A 21401-nucleotide genomic window follows, 5' to 3' on the forward strand; every position below is an offset into this window, starting at 1 on the left:
CACAAGCTGTTGCTGTTATCTCATTGGGTGGGGATCTGTGCCTGGGTGGGGGGCTCGGCAGCTTCCAGAACGATCAAAGGTTATTGCTATCGGTGCTCGGGTCAAATAATTTCTAAACTTTACATTTCAGTGAATCTACAGAGCACCCGAATGTTCATCAGATATTTAATCAATGTGCATCACACTAGAGACTCAGGCACTAGGACCGCACAGGCTCCAGCAGGAGGGATCTTGTGTCTCCTCCAGATCCTCCCAGTGTCTGTCACATGGACGCTGTGTTTGGGGGGATTTAAATTAATCCCGGGTCTGACTGCTGTGGGGGGGGGGGAGGAAAAGCAACAGATTTGAGGACTCGTCTAGTGATAAATACACAAGGAAGAGGCATCGAGGTTCATTTGAGCCACTAAAAAGTGTTTACAGAGAGAGCAGGTAATACAGAGAAAAGAACAAAAGCCAAAGAAGGAATGAAAGAACAGTCTGCACCCTTCAGGCCTCCTAGAAGATCTTGACAGATTGTTTAGTTGTAGTCGGTCAGTTCAGTGATTATTGGAGCAGGCGGAGCCTTCACTCCCTCCACCCCGACTGGCTCCTCACGATACAGATTGGAAGCTCCATTTGAAAGTTTCCCTGCTATCGTATCTTGACCTATCGATGAGCTCATGTGGAGACTTTGCAGCCGAAGAGGGCTACAAGCTGGAAACTGTGATCCAGGTCTGTGAACCGAGGAGGTGATGGCGCTTCTGACCCGTCCAGATTGTTTCACTCAACGCTGGTTTTAATTTCATTTTCTGAGTTTTTCTAGTCAATTTACAGGCATGAGACAATATGCGACATGAGACAGTTTCCATTCCTGGTCTTTGCTGAGTTGACTCATGTCGACGGGGCAGCTCCAATTGACCTCAACATCCCCGGGCTACGTAGAGGACAAGCACTGGCTTAATTCTCCTTTAGCCTCGTTTTGTCCCTCCATTTTCTGACTCCTTGTTGGCTCCAGGTTCCCCAGATGATCCCCCTGTACCTGCAGATGCTGAGGACGTTGATACTGGGAAAGGGAGGAGTGGCTTTACATCAACAACTTGCTTAGAAATATCCAATATCTTTCTTTACTGGGGGTAGAGATAAGCAGCAGTCTCTTTTAAGTAGCCACAGATCTTGCAACAGGACATAGCTGTAAATTTGGGAGATGGAGGGTGAAAAGACAGGTAGGAGTTAACTACACAGAAGTTGGTGAATGGGTGAAACACTGACAAGGGAGTCAGTGGGGATGATTTTATTGGCAAATTCAAGAAGGAGGGAAGTTGATAAATACTTAGAGGGAAAATTAATAGAGGGGTATCATGGGACATGATGTCTCCTAGACACTGGAACCTGTTGGATGGACCTGGTGGTCTTTTCTGGTCCTGTATGTTCTTGTATACCTCGTCCAAGTAGCCACTGTTCATGTGTGAGTCCCCACAGTAAATACCAGCATAATACTGAACTAGGGGGAAATGACAGCCAAGCCTCATCCATGAACAACACTTTCCATTACAAGGCACCATGTAGCTATCGGGAGCAGGAACCCTGGCCTATTGTCTCCACTCCCTAGTCCAGATGCTGCCCAACTCCAGCACACAAGAAGCAAACCTGTGACTCTGGGGACTTCATGGTTCAGCAACACACCAGGGATCAAAAGTATCAATTTGAGTAATCAGGGGAAACACTGCTTGATATTTGTTTGTGTTCCCCTTCAGGGACTCAGTTGCATGGGGGAAATTAAATTGGATTAAGCCTGAATCCACAGCTCCTCAGCAGGAATAACAGCAGCTTTCCAGGAGGGATGGAATTCCAGACTAACCGTGAGTTGATCTATGGGTTTCTCCAGTGCGTCACTTTGACATGTTTCTCCATCTCTTTGACAGACATTACAGAGCACGGTGCAGAGTGCAGACAACAGGAAGGGATTTTTATTTCGAGGAGATACTGAGGATTCGCCACTGACTTGTCTTTCTGCCAAAATACGAGAAATCGTCACCAAAAACTTGACGGAGGAGGAGAAATCAGGTAGGGACAAGGAGTAGAGCCATAGGGATAAAAGGCACTTCCCTGCTGCTTCATTCAAACTATAAGTAGTGGTATTTCTGCAATCATAAAAGTAAGGGAGTGACCCATATCCTATTAAACAAACAGTATCTCAGGGAGTGATCCTTACCATGTCAAATAAACAGTGACACTGCAAGTTACAAAGGGAATGCCCTTTACCCTGCTGAACAAACAGTAACTCCATACAATTACATGGAAAGTCACCCATATCCTGCTGAATAACAGTAACACTGTAAGTAACACAGTGAGTAACCCTTACTCTGCTTAGTGCAGTTATACATTGCAGAATGCATCGATGTTGTTGGGTAGACAGACTTACTTCCAGTGTCCAACATCCCCAGGATGCTAAAAGTAGCCAGTGCCATGTGTCCTTGCACCATTATTTGATTCTGCTCATTGACCTTTGCAAGACTTTGATGTGTTCCTGGTTCCCTCTGCTATAGCATTGCCCATGGAGATGACGTCTGTGCTGCCTCTTCAAGAAGAGAATCGTATCTTGCAGCAGGAGTTATCCCGTGTCGAGGACCTCCTGGCTCAGAGCCGAGCTGAGCGAGATGAGCTGGCAATTAAATACAACGCTATCAGTGAGCGGGTAGGTGAACCAACAACACCGGAGGCTTGGCAGTGCCTGAAAGAAGCCAACTTTGCACTGGAGACAGGTTTGAACACACTTGAGGATTAGGCAGTTATTTCAAAATATTCAGTGCAAAGAATACTAAGTCTCTGACCTCTTGTAGTCAAGGCTTACATAATTCATGCCTGTTTCATGATGACACTAAGCACCAGATTCATGCTGCCTTTGAGGTGGTGGTGGACCTTCTTCTCAAAATGGCGTTTGAGGTAGTAGATGGGGTGCTGATCAAGCAGACTGCTTTGTGCTAGATGGTCTTCAAGCTTCTTGAGTCTGGTTACAGCTGCACCAAAGTGGAGGTGCAATCCATGTGGTGAAAGAAGTCACACTGCTGTTTGGTAAAGAATTCTGGGAATTTGACTCAGTGGCAGTGCAGGAATGGCGATTATATGTCTCAGTTGGGACAGTGAGAGACCGGGAGAGGAACTTGGAGGTATTGGTGTTTCAGTGCACATGCTGCCCTTGTCCTCCTTGGTGATGGAGGTCATGCATTTGGATGGTGCTGCCAAAGAAGCCTTGGCAAGTTGCTACAGTGTGTCCTGCAGATCGTACACACTGCAGCAATGGCGTTTAAGCTAGTAGATGGGGTGCTGATCAAGCGGACTGTTTTGTGCTAGATGGTCTTCAAGCTTCTTGAGTCTGGTTACAGCTGCATCAAAGTGGAGGTACTCCATCACAATCCTGACTTGTGCCTTGTAGGTGGTGGAGAGGCTTTCGGAAGTTTGGAGATGAACCATTCATTGCAGAACACCCAGCCTCTGACCTGCTGTTGCAGCCACAGTATTATGTGGCTGGTCCAGCTGAGTTTTTGGTCAGTAATGTTTGGTCATATAGTACTTGGTAATAGTAACAGTTGATAACATTCAGTAACAGTACCGCGCAATGAGACTTGCTAACATGAGCATTCAGTAACATTTGGTATAGCTGAGTAACATTCAATAATTTGGTAACAATAACATTCGATAATAATCAGTAACAGTAAATTGGGGAACACCATGGGAGCACCATCAGCTCCAGGTTCCCATCTAAGACACAAATCATCCTCACCTGGACACATTCTACCATTCCTTCATTGTCGCTAGGTCAAAGATATGGAAAATCCCAGTCCAACATCATCATGGGAGCACTATCAGGTAAGGACTGCAGCAGTTCATGGAGAAGACCGACCATTAACTTCTTAAGATAACTTGGATTTGGACAATGAATGCAACATTACCAGTGCCACCACATTCTGAGAACAAATGAAACAAAGCAACTAATACTTGGTAGACAGGAATGGCGACATTCAGTTCCACCCAGTCACACTTAGTGACAGTAATGCTCAATAATGATGAGTGACTGGAACAATGCTCATTACAGTAATGCTCAGCAATAATATCACTCCCTACCCAGAGAAGATGGAGTGGGGACGATGATTTGCAGCATGGATCATTCTTTAAGGACTATTGTTCATAAACCGAGGTAATAGTGAAATTAGGACTGAAACAGGGAGAGGTTGCAGTGTGAGTTCTTGACCAGAGTTGGCCATGCCAGGGGGTGGGGGTAGAAAGCTGTGAAATCAAATCTATAGCAGTATTAAAATCTGCAGATTGCAAATACTCCATTTTTTTAATGGTGGGGTGTGAAAACCTGGCACTGTGCTGAACTAGAACTCCCCAGCCCACTCAGCCACACAGTACGCAGAACAGAGAGTTCAGCTTGTAAGCTATCAAAAGGTTTGGAAGCAGGGTTTGGATGTTGGAGCAGGAGGGGATGTTAAGATGTATATGGATAGTACTGCTGAGTGTTACTGAGCATTATTGTCACTGAGCATTGCTGAGTGTTCCAGTGACAGCTCATTACTGTCACTGAGCGTTATTGTTACTGCGTATAACTGAACATCACTGTTACTGGGCTTTACCAAGTGTTAGATACTTTATTTTATTTGTTTATCCCTGCATTCTGCCCCAGTGTTATGCTACCTTTACTTCAAATGATGCTGCCTCTTCCTAGTACGTGATTTCCATAGGCATCAGAATGCTGTCCAGCACCTCATCCCATTTGAACCTGAGTGCTGCAGGCTATTCAAGTGTAGCAAGGTATCACAAGACACACCTGATCATTTCCTCACCTGATGTCCACAGATGCACTTTCCAAAAGGGCTAAATGGATAGTTATTGGGAGCAGGAAACCTGCCTGATTTTAAGCTCCTTGACCCCCAGGGCACTTCCCCAGGTAACATCAGCAAACTCAACACAGACCGAAGTTTGAATTTGGGATACTCCTGGTCTGTGCAGCTCAGTACCACAGCGAGTGTTGCATTTACCCACTGAGACAGGTTGTTGCGCCTGTGTTGATGTGTCAGCTGGGGCTCAGTGGGTGGCACTCTCACCTCTGAGTCAGAAGATTGTGAGTTCAGCTCCCACTTCAGAGACTTGAGTGCATCATTTAAGATGACAAGTTAATGCAATACTGAGGGAGTGCTGCACTGTTGGAGGTGCTGCCTTTTGGAAGATACATTAAACCAAGGCCTGGCTGCTCCCTCAGGTGGATGTAAAAGATCCCATGGAACTATTTCGAAGAAGAGCAGGGATGTTCTTCCCTGGTATACTGGATAATATTTATCCCTCACCCAACACCTAAAAACAGATGATCTGGTCATTATCACATTGCTGTTTGTGGCAGCTTGCTTTGTGCAAATTGGCTGCCATGTTTCCTATATCACAACATTGACTACACTTACAAAACTGCCTCATTGGTTGTAAAGCACTTTTGGATGTTCTGAGGTCATGAAAGGTGCTGTGTAATTCAGTTCTTCCTATATGTGATAACCAGATTCGAGAAATGTGTTGCTGACCCATCGGCCTGGTTTTTGTTTTGTTGACTACTGTATGTCTGGAAGGAGAAGTGTAGCAAACAACTAGTTGTGCCCCCATCGGTGAGGTATCCCATGACTTTGCACAGGCACATTGTTTGGGATTGCAAGCTGTGTTTATGCTGCTGCCGCGGATTCATCTCCTGCTCGGAATGTGCTTAGGTTTCAGTACCAAGACGAATGATGGCAGTGGCCCAGGAGCAGACAGCCTGCCTGGGCTTGCCTTCCCTTTTGAGTAACTCATCGACATGTCCAAACACGCCCCAGAATGGACCCAAGAATCAGCATCACTGATTACTTCCAATGTAAAGCAGTGGACCGTGATAACCACGCAAAAACCTCACATTCCAAGCTAGTGCAGTTTGTTACAGGCCTGACCATCTCAACGCTTTAGGTTTACTTTTCATTTCCCCATTGGGCTCTATTGGTTACTGCACTGACCAGTGGGTACTGAGCCATACAGACCAGGAGAGTCTCAGCTGATGCAGTAGTTTTGGAGACTTGTCACAAGCCACTGTAACACAAACACGAAATTGTAAGAGAAGTCATCAACATAGTTCAAATTAGTGATAGAGACAAGCTAATACATTTCCATAAAACTTTGAAGTAGTTCTGATTTGAGAAAGCATGCATTTGTTCTTAAGCTTAACTTTGTGCTAAAGTACTTAACGCCTGTTTAACCTGAGGTTGAACCGTAGCAGTTTTTGGCATTGAAGAAGACCATTCGGCCCATCATATCTATGTTGATGCTTTCCTGGAGCAATGCCAAACTATTTCTGCTGCCTTGCTGTCATCCCACAGCCCTGTATTTTCCTCTGCTTCAAGTATCCAGCTTTCCCTTAAAACATGCGATGGTCTGTGCTTCAACCATTCCCTGTAGCAAAGCATTCCATGCTCCAGTGGTCCTCTGCATATAGCTCCTGCCCCTGATAATTATTTTGTGACTTCAGCTAGAAGGTGCCTAAGTGAGGGCATCGAGTGAGGCCAGGATCGGGCTTCGCTGTAATGCCTGTCTTGATCAAATATCCTGCCCGCACACCCAGTTAAGGCTCACACACGGAGAATGGCCAAGTGGTCAGGTACCTGAGGGTGGCTGGGGCCTGTTGGAACCTGCCCATTCTCACCTTCAGCAGAGGAGGGAAGAAAATTGAACCGAATAAAAAAACCTGGAAAGGTGACAGGAGTTTGTGTTCAGAGGAGCTTCGTAAAAAAGCACATTGGTTTTTATTTGTGAAAACTACAGGATGTTAATTCCCTTTAATCCCCTCCCTCAGGCTGCCTTATCCCTTGCTTTATTAGTATTTCCCAGCAATCAGCTGACTTCCTGCACACACTCGCAGTTCCTCCAGCCCCCTCCATGGCTTGTCACATTGACAAGAACAGCATAATTCTTTGGTTACCATGGCTGCAGCCACTCAAGGAGGCCATTGACGTGGCAGTGAATAGCAGAGTCTTATTGGTATGGAAATTTCTAGAGGAAAGTAATATTAAAAAGCTGACCATCTGGGCCTGCAGGGCTAGGGGGATAAGGTGACAAAAGTAACCTGCTGGAACCTGTGGGTTTGATATTTCTGTGCCATTTGGAAAATTCAGATCTTGAAGTTGTAACAGATTGCTGCTTGTAGCAATTTGTCATTAACTGTGATGTGGCTGGGCCTGTAGCAGGTAGTTTCCTAATTAAACATGGAAACCCACGGAATTGTACCGCAGGAAGAATTCAGCACAGGATGGGAGATGCTGCACCCTCCTCTCCTGTTGTTGGCCTGCAGTTCCTGGGCCCCTCCAATACCTCACCCACATAGCCATTCTTCATGTGGGCCTGGATAATGAATGTTGTCAGGATATTCCACCAGCAAGCATAACAGCCAATCCCAACCCTGTGTCCACAAGCCCCCAATTTCCAGTGGATATTGATCAGGAGTAGTAATGCTGGATGATTGTGTTTGTCCTTAACTGATCCTGACTGTGGCACACTGGCTAGTTCAGTACAGACCGGGGCTAGAACCCGGGGCCTCCTTTTATCTGTGACAATAGGTTGTGGGTTTATACAGTGAGCATTTGTACTTTGAGGGACCTGGCCCGGATTTTCCTGACGACTGGGTGTTATGGCACTGCAGGTGCCTGTCGAAGCAAAACCCAGTGTCTTCAGAAAGAAGTTTAACAGGAGAAACCCAAAGGAAGTAAAGGGAAAGAAAGGACAGGAAAATCAGAGAGTTGAGTTTCCAATAGAGAAGAAAAATATTAATATTTACCCCCTTTGCAGTGGCTGAACAAATTTATCGAGTGAGTAACTGAGCCATGTGGAACAGGAATGTGCCAGAGTGGATCCCTGCGGGTACTTTTTCAGAGGCTAGTGATAAAGCTGAGTTTACTGATCTCGGCTTCGGCTGCCACAGCCAACCTTAGAGCATCAAGAATTAAGGAGGACAAAATTGGCAAGGGTCCTCCTCCTAATGGAATCAGTGTGGGATCAGGATTAGGCTCTGATGTGATGTTATGCTGACACTCAGGCCTAGGATTTCCACATGGGGGCATCTCCAGTGGGCTAAGGGCTAGGACTTCTCTCTCTCATGGAAATGTCACCACCCCCGACCCCCCCCCCCCCCCCCCACCAATTCCCCCAGCCTCCTAACCAGTTAACTATCTCTCCGGATCATTTGCAAGTTGAAGGGAGGATCCTTCAAGGAATTTGAAGCAGATTAGGGGACAGACACTTGCTGCAGGGGGCTTTGGAGGACCTCCTACTGCGTGAGGAAGAAGGCAGTCGCCAAGCTGCCTGAAAAAATAATATTGTTTTAATTTCTCCTCTTGGGGCTTCACAGCCACCCCCTGAGAGCACTTTACGTAGGCTCCTCCATGATTATATTGTTCAAGAGCTCCTCTGCTAACGATCGAATGCTGCACACTAGAGCCTAACAAGCAGCTGCCCCCAAGTCTGGCACCCAAACCAGACAAATAGCAGGAAACGTGCCTGTTTCTCTCACTGACATGTCATTTGCCCAGGCATGTTCACATATGGGTGGGCACATTATGCTACCAGGCCCCTCCTCCAGAAACAGTGAGAGGGATTTGATGGATTGTGGCTTCACACACATTTCCAGCCTTCGTTGCCCTATATTTGCCAGAGAACTGTGGCAGAGGTCTGGAAAGCTCAGGCCTCACTGTCTACGTGGGGAAATGAAGAATGACCACTTGGCTGGTGCCTGTAGCACTGGAAGTCCCACAGTAAACAATCCCTGCAGTGGGGGGAAAGGAAGAACATTTGTCAAGGATCTTTTAACTTAGTTATTGCCACCTAGCGCTGTAACTGAGTTGGACAAGGCCTGGGCTTGGTACAGTAGGAATAGTCTAGAGCTTGGTGAGGTAGCAGCTGGGAGGTTCAGTTCGTCAGTCTGTTTACAACCAGGATCAGGAGCTCTCAGAGCAACACCAAGGGACTGACTGCCTGAGCAGTTACCATAGAGACAAACAGAGTTTTTAAAACACAAGAGAGTTACGCCATAACATTACAATATGTCTGAATCCCCCGACCCTCCCAGAGAGAAGCCTGAAGCCCCACAGTCTGAACGTCCATCTGCCCCGGGGCTGTATGTGAAGACGAGTGTTAAGCGGGCAAGTAGCTAGGTTTCTTGGGTCTGAAATGGAGAATTGTATGCTGGGTGTTGCTATGGAAACCTGAGTTTACTGGAATGAGGACTTAGAGATGCAGAGAGATTGCTTCTGTCTGCAGGGGTGCAGCAGCGATTGAAGAGTCAGTCTGTGATCAGAGTGAGAGTAATGGGGGATTGAGTCAGTTTGTAACGTGGTTCCAACCAACACACAAAGTTATACTTTAAATAAAATCTAGCACAGTACCTATAAGGAAACTTGACTTGAAGAGCATTCTGCTAAAGTGACTCATCAATCCTATCGTAGACTGCATTGACAATCAATTTAATTTTTTAAATATTAATTTGCATTTTACCCTTCCACCAGTTACCCTTTTCTAACTGTCACAGCCTTGCTTGCTGTGTCTTTTCCCTGTGCATTCTTTCAGATCTCCAGGATGCTTCGAATTATTCCTGCGTTTCCAACTGTTAACCTGTGCTTTTGTGTAAAGTTCTCTTGCAAGCACTATATTATCTGGGCCGTTCCCAGACCTCTAATTTGTTGTGCTGAATAAAAAGCTACAGGATCAGTGTAAGAGGAACGGGAAGCTCAGTGCAGTGTTGTCAGCCCCATGGCGTAGAAAGAGTTATCACTCCAGTGGTTCAGTTGGTTAAAGCATTGCCTTGTGTAGTGTAGTGTGGAATCATACAGACCAGAAAATCCCAGGTTCAATCCCCTATTTGTAATTAGTTGGTTGATCACAGCAGTTGGGGAATTACAATTGATGTCTGCACTCCTGGGTTAGGGAGAGGAACAATCTGCCCAGGTTCCCAATTCTGATTGTTGTCTCTTGGCCCCTACTAGAAAGTTCATGTAGGAGCATTGGTTGCGAACAGCATAGGACTTGGCTGTGTTGCTGTTTGATGACTCTGCTGAATTATGGTCACATGGTGGAATGCATGTTGCTCCCATTGGGAATGGTGCAAGCAGCTACTTTAGATTCACAGGTAGTCACTTGCTCCAGGTGTTTGAGGTATCTGTGTTCAATGATTGCACCCTCACTGAGGTGTATGTGAGGGGTACCTTTGCTGTTTCATGCATCCTGATTCCATTGTTTCTCTGTCACAGCTGGAGGAGTCACTGTGCTTGAAGGGTAAAGAGACAGTAATGATTGCTGATGTGGGTATCTCTGATCCAAGATCTGATGTTGTAAGATAGATAACTGATGATGTGAAGAAGGGTTTGACTGTGGCTGGCCACCATGTAATGAGAAGCTTTTTATGTTGTCTGATGCAACATAACTGAGATGCGTGGAGTTCAATTGATTAAAGATCTCAAACAGGTTTATTAAAGCTAACAAAGTATATACAGTGCAGAGCTAACTATTTACATGACTTGCCTCTTGGTGTTACAGTAGTAGAGTGAGACTGGCATGACATCACATGACTGCATCCTGGCACTTAGCTCATTAGCATCAGCATTTAAGACCTAAAAGGGACATCACTCTTAAATGCAGTCACACAACAGATAGTAGGACCAGTAAACGGCTTGGATGTGACAGGCCTTGGGAATAAGGATGATAGATTTTGTAATAAAATATTCTTTACAATTTTGACTGCCAGCAACATTTTTAACAAAGTTGTTAACATGATGGTTCAGTATTGTCCAGTAATTCCTGCAGGGAAGTCTCTAAACATCAGGTGGGGATAGGCCAGTTTCTCCTTAAATTTTATCTTAATGTGAAAACTGTACAAGGAAACAGGGTGCTTTCGGATATCATAGAGACCAGTGGTGAATATTTCAAAATCCTGCTTACAGAAACTCCTCCTCCAGGGCCCTAAGCTGCTGATGCTTGTTTTGTGCATGAGTCCTTGAAAAAACATCTCAACCTATAAAATAGGCAAGGAGTAAAGAAGGTGCGTTTCACCAGCAGGCGGCAGTTCATGGAGTGTGCCCATCCGATAGGAAGTGCAGTGTTTCAGCAGCAGGAGTCACTGTGTCAGGAGTGACGGACCTACAAAAGGTGCAGTGTTTTACCAGCAAGGGATGCTATACTGGGAATTGCGTATCTACAGTAGAAACACTGCACTGGCAATAATACTTACATAGGTGCTTTATTTTAATAGCAGAAGGCAGTGCACTGGCACTGGTGAGCCTACAGTAGGCACAATGTTTGAGCAGATTACTTTCCAGGTCCCTGATTGGATTCTTGTGGTAGAATTGTAGAATGTTACTGCCCTCATGCAGGCCATTTGCTCGACATCAACCTCTGTCTAATCCCATTCCTCCTGGTCACTCACCATGCATATTAATATTGCTCTTATTCAAGCTGCTATCTACTCCCTTTAATTTACAGACTCTCTTTCAACAACAGACATTGCAGGGAATTCCACATTCTAACCACCATCTGTGTAAAGAAGTTTTTCCAACTTCTTTTGTGATGATCTTGAGTTTGTGCCGCTGATTAGGAATACCTGTGTTTTAGTTTAGTTTTAGAGATACAGCACTGAAACAGGCCCTTCGGCCCACTGAGTCTGTGCCAACCATCAACCACCCATTTATACTAATCCTACACTAATTCCATATTCCTACCACATCCCCACCTGTTCCTATATTTCCCTACCACCTACCTATACTAGGGGCAATTGCTAATGGCCAATTTACCTATCAACCTGCAAGTCTTTGGCATGTGGGAGGAAACCGGAGCACCCGGAGGAAACCCACGCAGACTCAGGGAGAATTTGCAAACTCCACACAGGCAGCACCCAGAATTGAACCTGGGTCGCTGGAGCTGTGAGGCTGCGGTGCTAACCACTGCGCCACTGTGCTGCCCCACTGCAAACCACTTTGTGCAGAATTAGCTGATCTCAGCCAGGGCAGCAGTGGGAATGGAATTTTGGTGGAAAGTGAGCATTAGGTGAGGGTCAAGATTGGGCTTAACTGTGATGCCACTTACATGAGCAACATACTGGCGCTTACTGTCCAGGCCACGCAGGAAGACCTGGTGACTTGGGCAAGACACTGGAAGGCGCATGGGACCTCAGCACCTTGAGGGCGAGGGTGGGGATAATTGGGAAACAGAAGCGCCATTCCAATAAGTATAATATTCCAATAAGTATAATACTCCACGGGACAAAATGGACCAGTCAACAATTTTGTTACCAGATCTGTCTGTAAGTAGAAAAGGGAACTATCCAAGGTCGTCTTGTTCCAGCCTTGACTGACGGCTCTAGCTCCCTCTCTCTCTTTCTCTCTTCACAGCTGGAGCAGGCCCTGAAGCTGGAGACAGGGGAGAGGGAGCGTGAAAGTTTGGAAAACAAGAGCCTGGCGCAGCAGAACATCGAGCTACGTCGGCGACTGGAGGAGGAACAAGCTTCATATAAACGCAAACTTCAGGCCTACCAGGAGGGTCAGCAGCGACAGGCCCAACTGGTCCAGAAGCTCCAATCCAAGGTAATGTGATACAGGCCTTGGGGTTTTTTGAATCTTTGTGCCTATCAGTCTGTCTATCCCCCCAGTCTTCCTTCCTTCTTGCTTTCAAACATGTAGGACAGTAGAGTTCCCTGTGTTTTTGATTGGTCCTAACCATGTGATCACTTAGTAATCACGGATCAATTAAATGGAGTGGACGAAAGGGGAGTACTTTTTACTGAGCGTTATAAAGACAAGTATTTGAACACCTTTCTCAGTCATCCCCCCGACCTCCCCTTACGCTCTAATTCATGCTCTAACATTGCTACCTCGCACAGGGATATAGCTTCAAGCCATGAAAAGTAAATTTCGCACTGGTGTCAGGAGGTTCCTCGCGCAAAGAATGGTTTGAGAAACAGTTGATGGTGTAGTAGGAGTGACTGTACATTCTTTCTGGATATACGAGTTGAGATTTGCTAAATGACCACCTTCATCTATGTCTACTTTGTCCTTGTGAGGTTCTGCTCATGAGCAGGAGGAGTGTTGTTGCTGCTGTGCATTGTGGGACTGACAGAGTCTGCTTCAAACGGCAGGTCCTTCAGTACAAGAAGAAATGTGGCGAGGTGGAGCAGCAACTGATTGAGAAATCCACAGAGCTGGAACAGCACCGACTGTCTGTAAGTGCGACCATCAGTACAGTGGGTAAGAGGCTGCTCCAACTCCTCCTCTCATTTAAATCTTTCACTCCAATAACATACAAGGTTCCCAGAGGTTGTGTGTTATCGCAAAGTAGCTGTCTTACCTTGGAATGGGCCTGTTTAGAGTAGATGGGTGGTTACCATGGTGATTGTTTCCTGAGCTCTGGGGAAGGGGCCTGTCTGCCACAGTTCTATACAGGAGTAAATTTACATTGTTTTCAATCAACTTTTCATTGTTTCTTCTCTAACATAAAAGCTTTTTATATGTAGATCAAATATTTAAATATACATAAAATTTGTAAACATCCATTACAAGAGTGGTATTAGACATAGTGCAATACAGATCAATGTGATTAAATAAAGCACGTGCACTCAGCATGCAAATTGCATCTATATTTACATTACAATAATCTATTTCTGATGGATACAGCCCAAGGAGCTTTACACTGGTTCCAGCCCCTCCGTATGCTATGGTGGGAGGGCCCTAAACTGTGGCCTTTTCCCATTGAGCCTTTGCAGCAGCTGCCCCAAGCTTTAGTGCGTCCGCAGCACGCAGTCCTTGACCTTGGAATGTGCCAGTCTGCATTACATGGACAGCTCCTTGCACTTGAAGGCAACAAATTTCACCGAGTTGATAGCCCTGCAGCAGCAGCTGATGTTAGTCTTGGTGCACGTCCCTGGGAATGGTCCATAGAGCACAGGGTCCTGCATTACAGAGCTGCTCGGGATGATCCTCAACAAGAACCACTTCATTTCTTTCCAGATATTCTTTGCAAACACACATTCCAGAAGGAGATGGATGGTCTCTTCCCCAATGCAGTCACCTTGAGGACAGCATGTCCTCAAGATTTTAAACTGTCAAGAAAAGCTTTTAATTATAAATAAAAATTGGCATTGTGGTGGTCATGTTTTCATCTTTGGAGAGTAAATACCAGCCTGGCACTCCAAGGATGCAATAATCTCATTACTGTGAAAATTAAAATTTTGGTCTCTCTATTGGGGGATTAGATTCCAAGATTTGGCTCCATTGCAGATATCGAAAGGAATGAGAGGATTACTGATGGATTCAGGACTTCTTTCTGTGATGCCCCCAGATACCTTGCAGCTGACTCCGCTCCCCGCTGGGACCTAAATAACACTGCGAGGAGATGTATTGCTGTGCTCGTAAAGTTGGAAGTGTGTTCATGGAGCTTTACTCTGCTGGGTGTTTCTGCTGAAATTTGAAGCACAGAACACAGAGGAAATTTTCCTGAACACATTTCACCATGCGATGACATGATAAACAGCACAGCTCATCCCCCCACGGTTTCTGCAGACTCGTATTAATCAAAGTCTACAATGCATTCTTCACAGAGCCAGTTGGACCTCACAGAATCACGACTGCGGCAGTCTGAAGAGGAACAGAGCAACGAACTGGAAAACACCCTGATCCGACTGGAGGAGGAGCAGCAAAGGCATGTGAGAGTATGACATAATTCTAACCCGGGGAGGCGGAGTTGGGGAATCCCATGTGTTGTGAAATCCCAAACCCATTAAGTGGAACCCTAATTAGGATTTTGTTACACATAACACTCAGAGGAAACTCCCTGCAACCCCCACGTATTAATGCCTCTACCAATCAGAGTCCACTTGCCAACCAATCAGCACACTCTTCTCATATAGTATAAATTTGTTGTTTCCCTTACATTGGTATTCTTGCAAATTGTCCTGATGAGTGCAAGGTGAACAGCTTCGACAAAATGTCTCTGTTTTTAGCAATAATTTTTTTTATCTGGATGGGGTGGGGGTTAGTGGTGAGTTAAAATCAATGTGTTTTTTTTGCTGTAAAGATAAATAAGATTTTAACCAGATACCAAATCATCACTGCTTCCCACAACTGACTCCACATCCTACCCTAGACCAGGAGTCTCCAACCTTTTGTGTGCGCATGAGCCCCTGCAATCAGTGACCTACACCAGGGACCTCAATAAATATTCCCAATCTCAGGGTCCCTTGAAAATGTTGTCAACTTCCCAGGCACCACCTGTAAATATTTTCACAATCCCAGGAAGCCCCTGTAAATATTCCCACAATTGCAGGAACACTCTGTAAATATTCCCACAGTCCCAGGGACTCCATGTAAATATTGTCAAATTCCCAGGGACCCTCATAATACCTGCAGAGTGACAAAATTTATCTTGTCCCTTGTTAAAAGTATGTTTTGTAAAATCCTAGATATTTTCACTCTCTGCTGTAATCCACATTTTTTATGGGTGTATTTCTGGGTACTTTTCCAATATTTCCTGAAAATGCTCACCCAGCCTGATATCTCCGAATGCACTCCTGCCTCTCAGACCCCAGCCATGGACACCCTGTAAATGGAGACTAGGAAGGGTTCGAGACTGCTTAGGCACATCATACCTTTGATCTTTCCTGCTCTAACTACCCGGCCCAACATCCTGCCCCTGGCTCTGACAGTCTCTACTACTCTTGATCCTCACTCAAAAGACTGGGAATTGCTTGCCTGAGCTATTTGTTTGTTCATTTTTACTGTACTGAGTAGCCTGATCCGGTTTGATTTCCCTGTCCTCTGGTTTTAGAAGTGCCAGCCTGACCCAAGTGAACTCCATGCTCCGGGAACAACTGGACCAGGCAAACTCTGCCAATGTTGCCCTGAGTGAGGACATTCGCAAACTGACTGCTGACTGGACTAAGGCACGGGAGGAACTTGAACAGAAGGAGGTGCAATGGAGACAGGAGGAGGAGGTACTCTGCCACGCAGTGCAGTGACACCCAAGCTCACGTCAGCATTTATATTATTTCTGTATAACTCAGTCAGACTCGGATGCTGCTGATTATATTCAGGGCAATGCATGGGCTTATAAACATATTATGTGAATGCAATATGGGAACAGTGGGTTACAGAGGAGACACATGGGGAACAGTGAGATATAGAAGGGAGGTATAAGGCAGACCGAATGTGGAACAGTGGAGACACAATGGGGAATAGAGGATATCGAGTCGAGACACTGGGGAACATTGGAAAAAACAGCATATGGACAAGGGAACACTCTCTGAAATATCCCTCAGTGTAACATACTCCGATATATCCCTCAGAGTAACACTCTCTGATATATCCCTCAGTGTAACACTCTCCGATATATCCCTCAGAGTAACACTCTCTGATATATCCCTCAGAGTAACACTCTCCGATATATCCCTCAGAGTAACACTCTCCGATATATCCCTCAGAGTAACACTCTCCGATATATCCCTCAGAGTAACACTCTCCGATATATCCCTCAGAGTAACACTCTCCGATATATCCCTCAGTGTATCACTCTCCAATACATCCCTCAGTATATTACTCTCCGATGTATCCCTCAGTGTCACACTCTCCGATGTATCCCTCAGTGTCACACTCTCCGATGTATCCCTCAGTGTCACACTCTCCGATGTATCCCTCAGTGTCACACTCTCCGATGTATCCCTCAGTGTCACACTCTCCGATGTATCCCTCAGTGTCACACTCTCCGATGTATCCCTCAGTGTCACACTCTCCGATGTAGCCCTCAGTGTCACACTCTCCGATGTAGCCCTCAGTGTAACACTCTCCGATGTAGCCCTCAGTGTAACACTCTCCGATGTAGCCCTCAGTGTAACACTCTCCGATGTAGCCCTCAGTGTAACACTCTCCGATGTATCCCTCAGTGTAACACTCTCCGATGTATCCCTCAGTGTATCACTCTCCGATGTATCCCTCAGTGTATCACTCTCCGATGTATCCCTCAGTGTAACACTCTCCGAAATATCCCTCAGTGTAACACTCTCCGAAATATCCCTCAGTGTAACACTCTCCGATATATTTCTCAGTGTAACACTCTTTGATGTATCCCCCAGTGTAACACCTTCTGATATATCCCTCAGTGAAACACTCTCTGATATATCCCTCAGTGTAACACTCTCTGATATATCCCTCAGTGTAGCACTCTCTGATATATCCCACAGCCTTAGTGAAACACTGTCAAATAGCCTGTTATCACTTGCTCTCTGATATACCCTATACCCCTCACTGTAACACTACTATAGCCCCATACCCCTCACTGTATCACAATGTAATATACTCATTTCTCTCACTATAAAATCTAAACTGATACTTCAGTGCAACACTGACAGAGTGTTACACTGTCAGAGGTGCTGTCTTTCAGATGACTGAGGCCCCACCTGCCATTTCAGGTTGATGTGAAAGATCCCGTGCCACTATTTGGAAGAAGAGCTGGGGAGTTCTCCCCGGTTTCCTGACCAATATTTATCCCTCAATCGACATCACTAAAACATTATTGGGTCATTATCACAGTGCTGTTTGTGAGATCTTGCTGTGCTCATATTGGCTGCCACATTTCCGACATTACAACAGTGACTACACTTCAAAAATAGTTCATTGGTGGGACATCATAAGGTCATGAAAGGGGCTTTATATATATGTCATTCCTTTTTTCTTTCAAACACTGTTATACCCCCCCAGCCCTCACTCTAACATTCTCTAATGTACCTCACACCCCTCACTGTATCAAGCTCTGATATATCCCACACCCATCACTGTATCACCCTTTGATATACCCCACAGTCCTCTCACTGTATCACTCTCTGACATACCCATCTCTCTCACCCTGACTTCCCTGTGTTTTTTGGTGCTAGTCTGGAATGTTTACTCAGTGAAGGAGTGCTTTAATTTTTCTGTTTCTTTGTTTGTAGTCTTTTAACACATACTTCAGCAACGAGCACAACCGCCTGCTGTCGCTCTGGAGACAGGTTGTGGGTTTCAGACGTCACTTCTGTGAAATAAAATCAGCCAGTGAACGGTGAGACACAGCGGCATCGTATAAACAGAGAATGGCGTGTGGGCCAGAGGACGCTCTGGGTATGGGTTTTGCTGATGTTTGGCTCCTGTCTTGCTGAGATCAGCATATTATACTATTTACAAGTCCTGGTTATCATCCCAGCCAGTCCTGCAGTCAAAGTTGCTACAATTAGCAGATCTAAGGAGGGGGTGATCAGCTCGAGTTCCCGCTCCTGATCACTATCCACCAACTCTGTCAATAGTGATGTAACGTCAAAGAAGGATAGAATGAAGCTTTAACATGATGACCCCCTCGGTTGAATATAATACCGAACCTACTGTCTAGGTTAACAGCTGAAGAAAGGTCACTCGCGTGACATATCAGCGGGCGACCAACCCCTAAGGACGTAACCCAGCGAGAGTCAGCACGTTCAGGGGGAGGGAGAATACTGAGAGGGGTTCAGATGCTTGGCACTACTCCCAGAATGAATTCATCCTTTCCACTTGTTTAAGCTCAACAAAGGATCTGATCCTGGTCTAAATAACTGGCTGTGATTCACATGTGCACGGGTGGGAGGTTGGATTTGCTTCTGCAGATAATAGACATATTTAAGTGAGTTCCTCTGCTGCCCTGTAGGGTGGAGAGAGTCGGGGGTGGGGCGGTGGTTGGTGGGAAGACTCTTTTGTTTGAAGTCAAATCATAGAATCATATAAAGCACAGAAGGAGTCCATTCGGCCCATCATGTCCATCCTGTGTCTCTGCAGGAGCAACTCATCTAGTACCTTTTCCCCAGAGCCCTGCACTTTTTTTCTCTTCAAATAATTATCCAATTCTCTTTGAAGGCCTTGATTGCATCTGCCTCCACTGCACTCTCAAGCAGTGCATTCCAGATCCTAACCACTTGCTGTGTAAAAAGGTTTTCCTCATATTGCTGTTGCTTCTTTTGCCAATCACCTTAAATCGGTGTCCGCTGGTTCTGGATCCTTCCTATCTGGAACATTCTCCCTATCTAATCTGTCCAGAACCCTCATGACTTAATTGTCTCTTCTCCAAGGGGAACAGACCCAGCTTCTCCAACCTATCCATGTAACTGAAGTTCCTCGTCCTTGGAACCATTCTCATGAATCTTTTCTGCACCCTTTCTAATCCCTTCATATCCTTCCTAAAGTGTGGTGCCCAGAACTGGACACAATACTCCAGTTGAGGTTGAACCAATGTTTTACACAGGTTTATCATAATTTCCTTGTTCTTGTACTCTATGCCCCTATTTATAAAGCCCAAGATGCTTTATTTATTTAGAGATACAGCACTGAAACAGGCCCTTCAGCCCACCGAGTCTGTGCCGACCAACAACCACCCATTTATACTAACCCTACAGTAATCCCATATTCCCTATCACCTACCTACACTATGGGCAATTTACAACGGCCAATTTACCTATCACCTGCAAGTCTTTGGATGTGGGAGGAAACCGGAGCACCCGGCGAAAACCCACGCAGACACAGGGAGAACTTGCAAACTCCACACAGGCAGTGCCCAGAATCGAACCCGGGTCCCTGGAGCTGTGAGGCTGCGGTACTAACCACTGCGCCACTGTGCTGCCCATTTGTTAACCACTTTCTCACCCAGCCTGCAGCTTTCAATGATTTGTGCATATAACCCCAGGTTCTTGCACTCCCTTTAGAATAATATCCTTTACTTTATATTGCCTATCCTCGTTCTTCTTACCGAAATGATTGACTTCACCCTTTTCTGCATTAAATTTCATCTGACACTTGTCTGTTCATTCCACCAGCCTGTCTCTGTCCTCTTGAAGTTTATCACTACCGTCCTCACAGTTCATTATACTTCCCAAGTTTTATGTCATCCACAAATTTTGAAATGATGCCCTGTATACAGTCCAGTTCATTAATAGATATCAAGAAAAGCAGGGGTCCCAACACCGACCCCTGGGGAGCCCCTCTAGATACCTTCCTTGAGTCCGAAAAACACCCGTTCACCACTACTCTCTGTTTCCTGTCACTCAGCCAATTTCTATCCCTGCTGCTACTGTCCCATTTATTTCATGGGCTCTAACTTTGCTGACAAGCCCGTTATGTGGCACTTTATCAAATGCCTTTTGGAAGTCCGTGTACACCACATCAACTGCATCTGTAATTTCCCCAGGGACCTCTCTGAGCTGCGGAACAATCTAGCAAAATCCTCGCGCACGATTCACGCATCGTGCCTGAACCTGAGCGGCCACCTCCGCCTGTCGGAGACCAGCTCGACAGTGACGCTGGAGAAACAGTCGAGCCAGCTCACACAGCTGGAGGAGCAGCTTCGGGATAAGGTGCGGGAGATGATCCAGCTGCAAGCCAAGTACGACCGGGAAAAGGCCGAACAGAACGCCAGGTGTGTTCCAATCGTCAGTCCGTCCAGCTTTACCCCACAGGATGTGCCAAAAACTTGTGCGAAACAGACGCCAAGTCAGGCTGATGCTCCCCTGATTTCTCGGTGATAATCTCAACAGACAGAGTCATTCGGAGCAGGGATCCTGCTCCTGGGGACTGGATGTGATCCCTGCTGGAAAATTCAAGGATGTGAATGTCAAGTGAGGATGGAGTGAAGACTCCTTCCATGGTTGAATAGCTTGTTAATGCTCACTGTCTGACCTCACACAAGATGAATGGCCTGGTGGATGAGGTATTGGAGGTACAAGTCACACCCCAGTAAAGATTCAGTACCTTCAGGAGAAGAGGGGGAAAAGTAATTAAAAGGGAAGTAGCTCCCACAGAGGTAGTTACATGCTCAGTGACTGGGAGAGGCTGGGTTATAGTGATATGGGGTAGAGTTGGGGAAGGGGGAGCTGATGATGTAATTTAAATTTCATCCGATTGAGCTGGCTGCACCAAACAAGTACAGATACAGAGCTTTTTAAAAAATATCCTTTCACCTTTATTTACAGAGTGCGTTTTACACTACTCATTGAGTGTCACACCAACAGTAAACTTATGTGGTGTGAATCTGGTATTCAGGGTCCTACTTGACTCAGAAGCCAAGTGGAGTGAGATTGTCCCCTTCAGGATAGGCCGTGACTCTGTATTCTGGCTGCATTTACACTAGCTAGCGGCAGTGTGAAGCAAAGCCAGTTTACGCTAATGCTACAGTTGGTTCTGCAGATGCAACCGAGAAATTGGTTTTCATCCACGCACTTGATGCTGCAGTTGCCAAACATGGCAGCAGATGGCGACCAAAGCCTGGTTTACCTGAACTGACCAGCTCCTTCCTGCTGTGTGCAAGCTGAGAGATGGAGACAGGGGCTGGAGATAGGGCTG

General features: G+C 45.9%; 1 protein-coding gene across 2 annotated transcripts in view; it reads left to right on the top strand.

The window, feature by feature from the left end:
* The first annotated feature begins 339 nt into the window (after positions 1-339).
* Positions 340-21401, top strand: part of LOC137352193 (rootletin-like) — an 84359-nt gene continuing 63297 nt past the window's right edge. For both annotated transcript variants that reach the window (XM_068017384.1, XM_068017385.1), the window contains exons 1-9: positions 340-711; positions 1902-2043; positions 2526-2674; positions 12417-12608; positions 13160-13243; positions 14618-14718; positions 15844-16009; positions 17999-18105; positions 20251-20478. In XM_068017384.1, the coding sequence (XP_067873485.1) occupies positions 652-711; positions 1902-2043; positions 2526-2674; positions 12417-12608; positions 13160-13243; positions 14618-14718; positions 15844-16009; positions 17999-18105; positions 20251-20478 (1229 nt within the window). In that variant the 5' untranslated portion in view covers positions 340-651. The remainder of the gene's footprint in view (positions 712-1901; positions 2044-2525; positions 2675-12416; positions 12609-13159; positions 13244-14617; positions 14719-15843; positions 16010-17998; positions 18106-20250; positions 20479-21401) is intronic.

The sequence above is a fragment of the Heterodontus francisci genome, chromosome 37 (assembly GCF_036365525.1).
Source record: "Heterodontus francisci isolate sHetFra1 chromosome 37, sHetFra1.hap1, whole genome shotgun sequence".
NCBI classification, from domain to species: Eukaryota; Metazoa; Chordata; class Chondrichthyes; order Heterodontiformes; family Heterodontidae; genus Heterodontus; species Heterodontus francisci.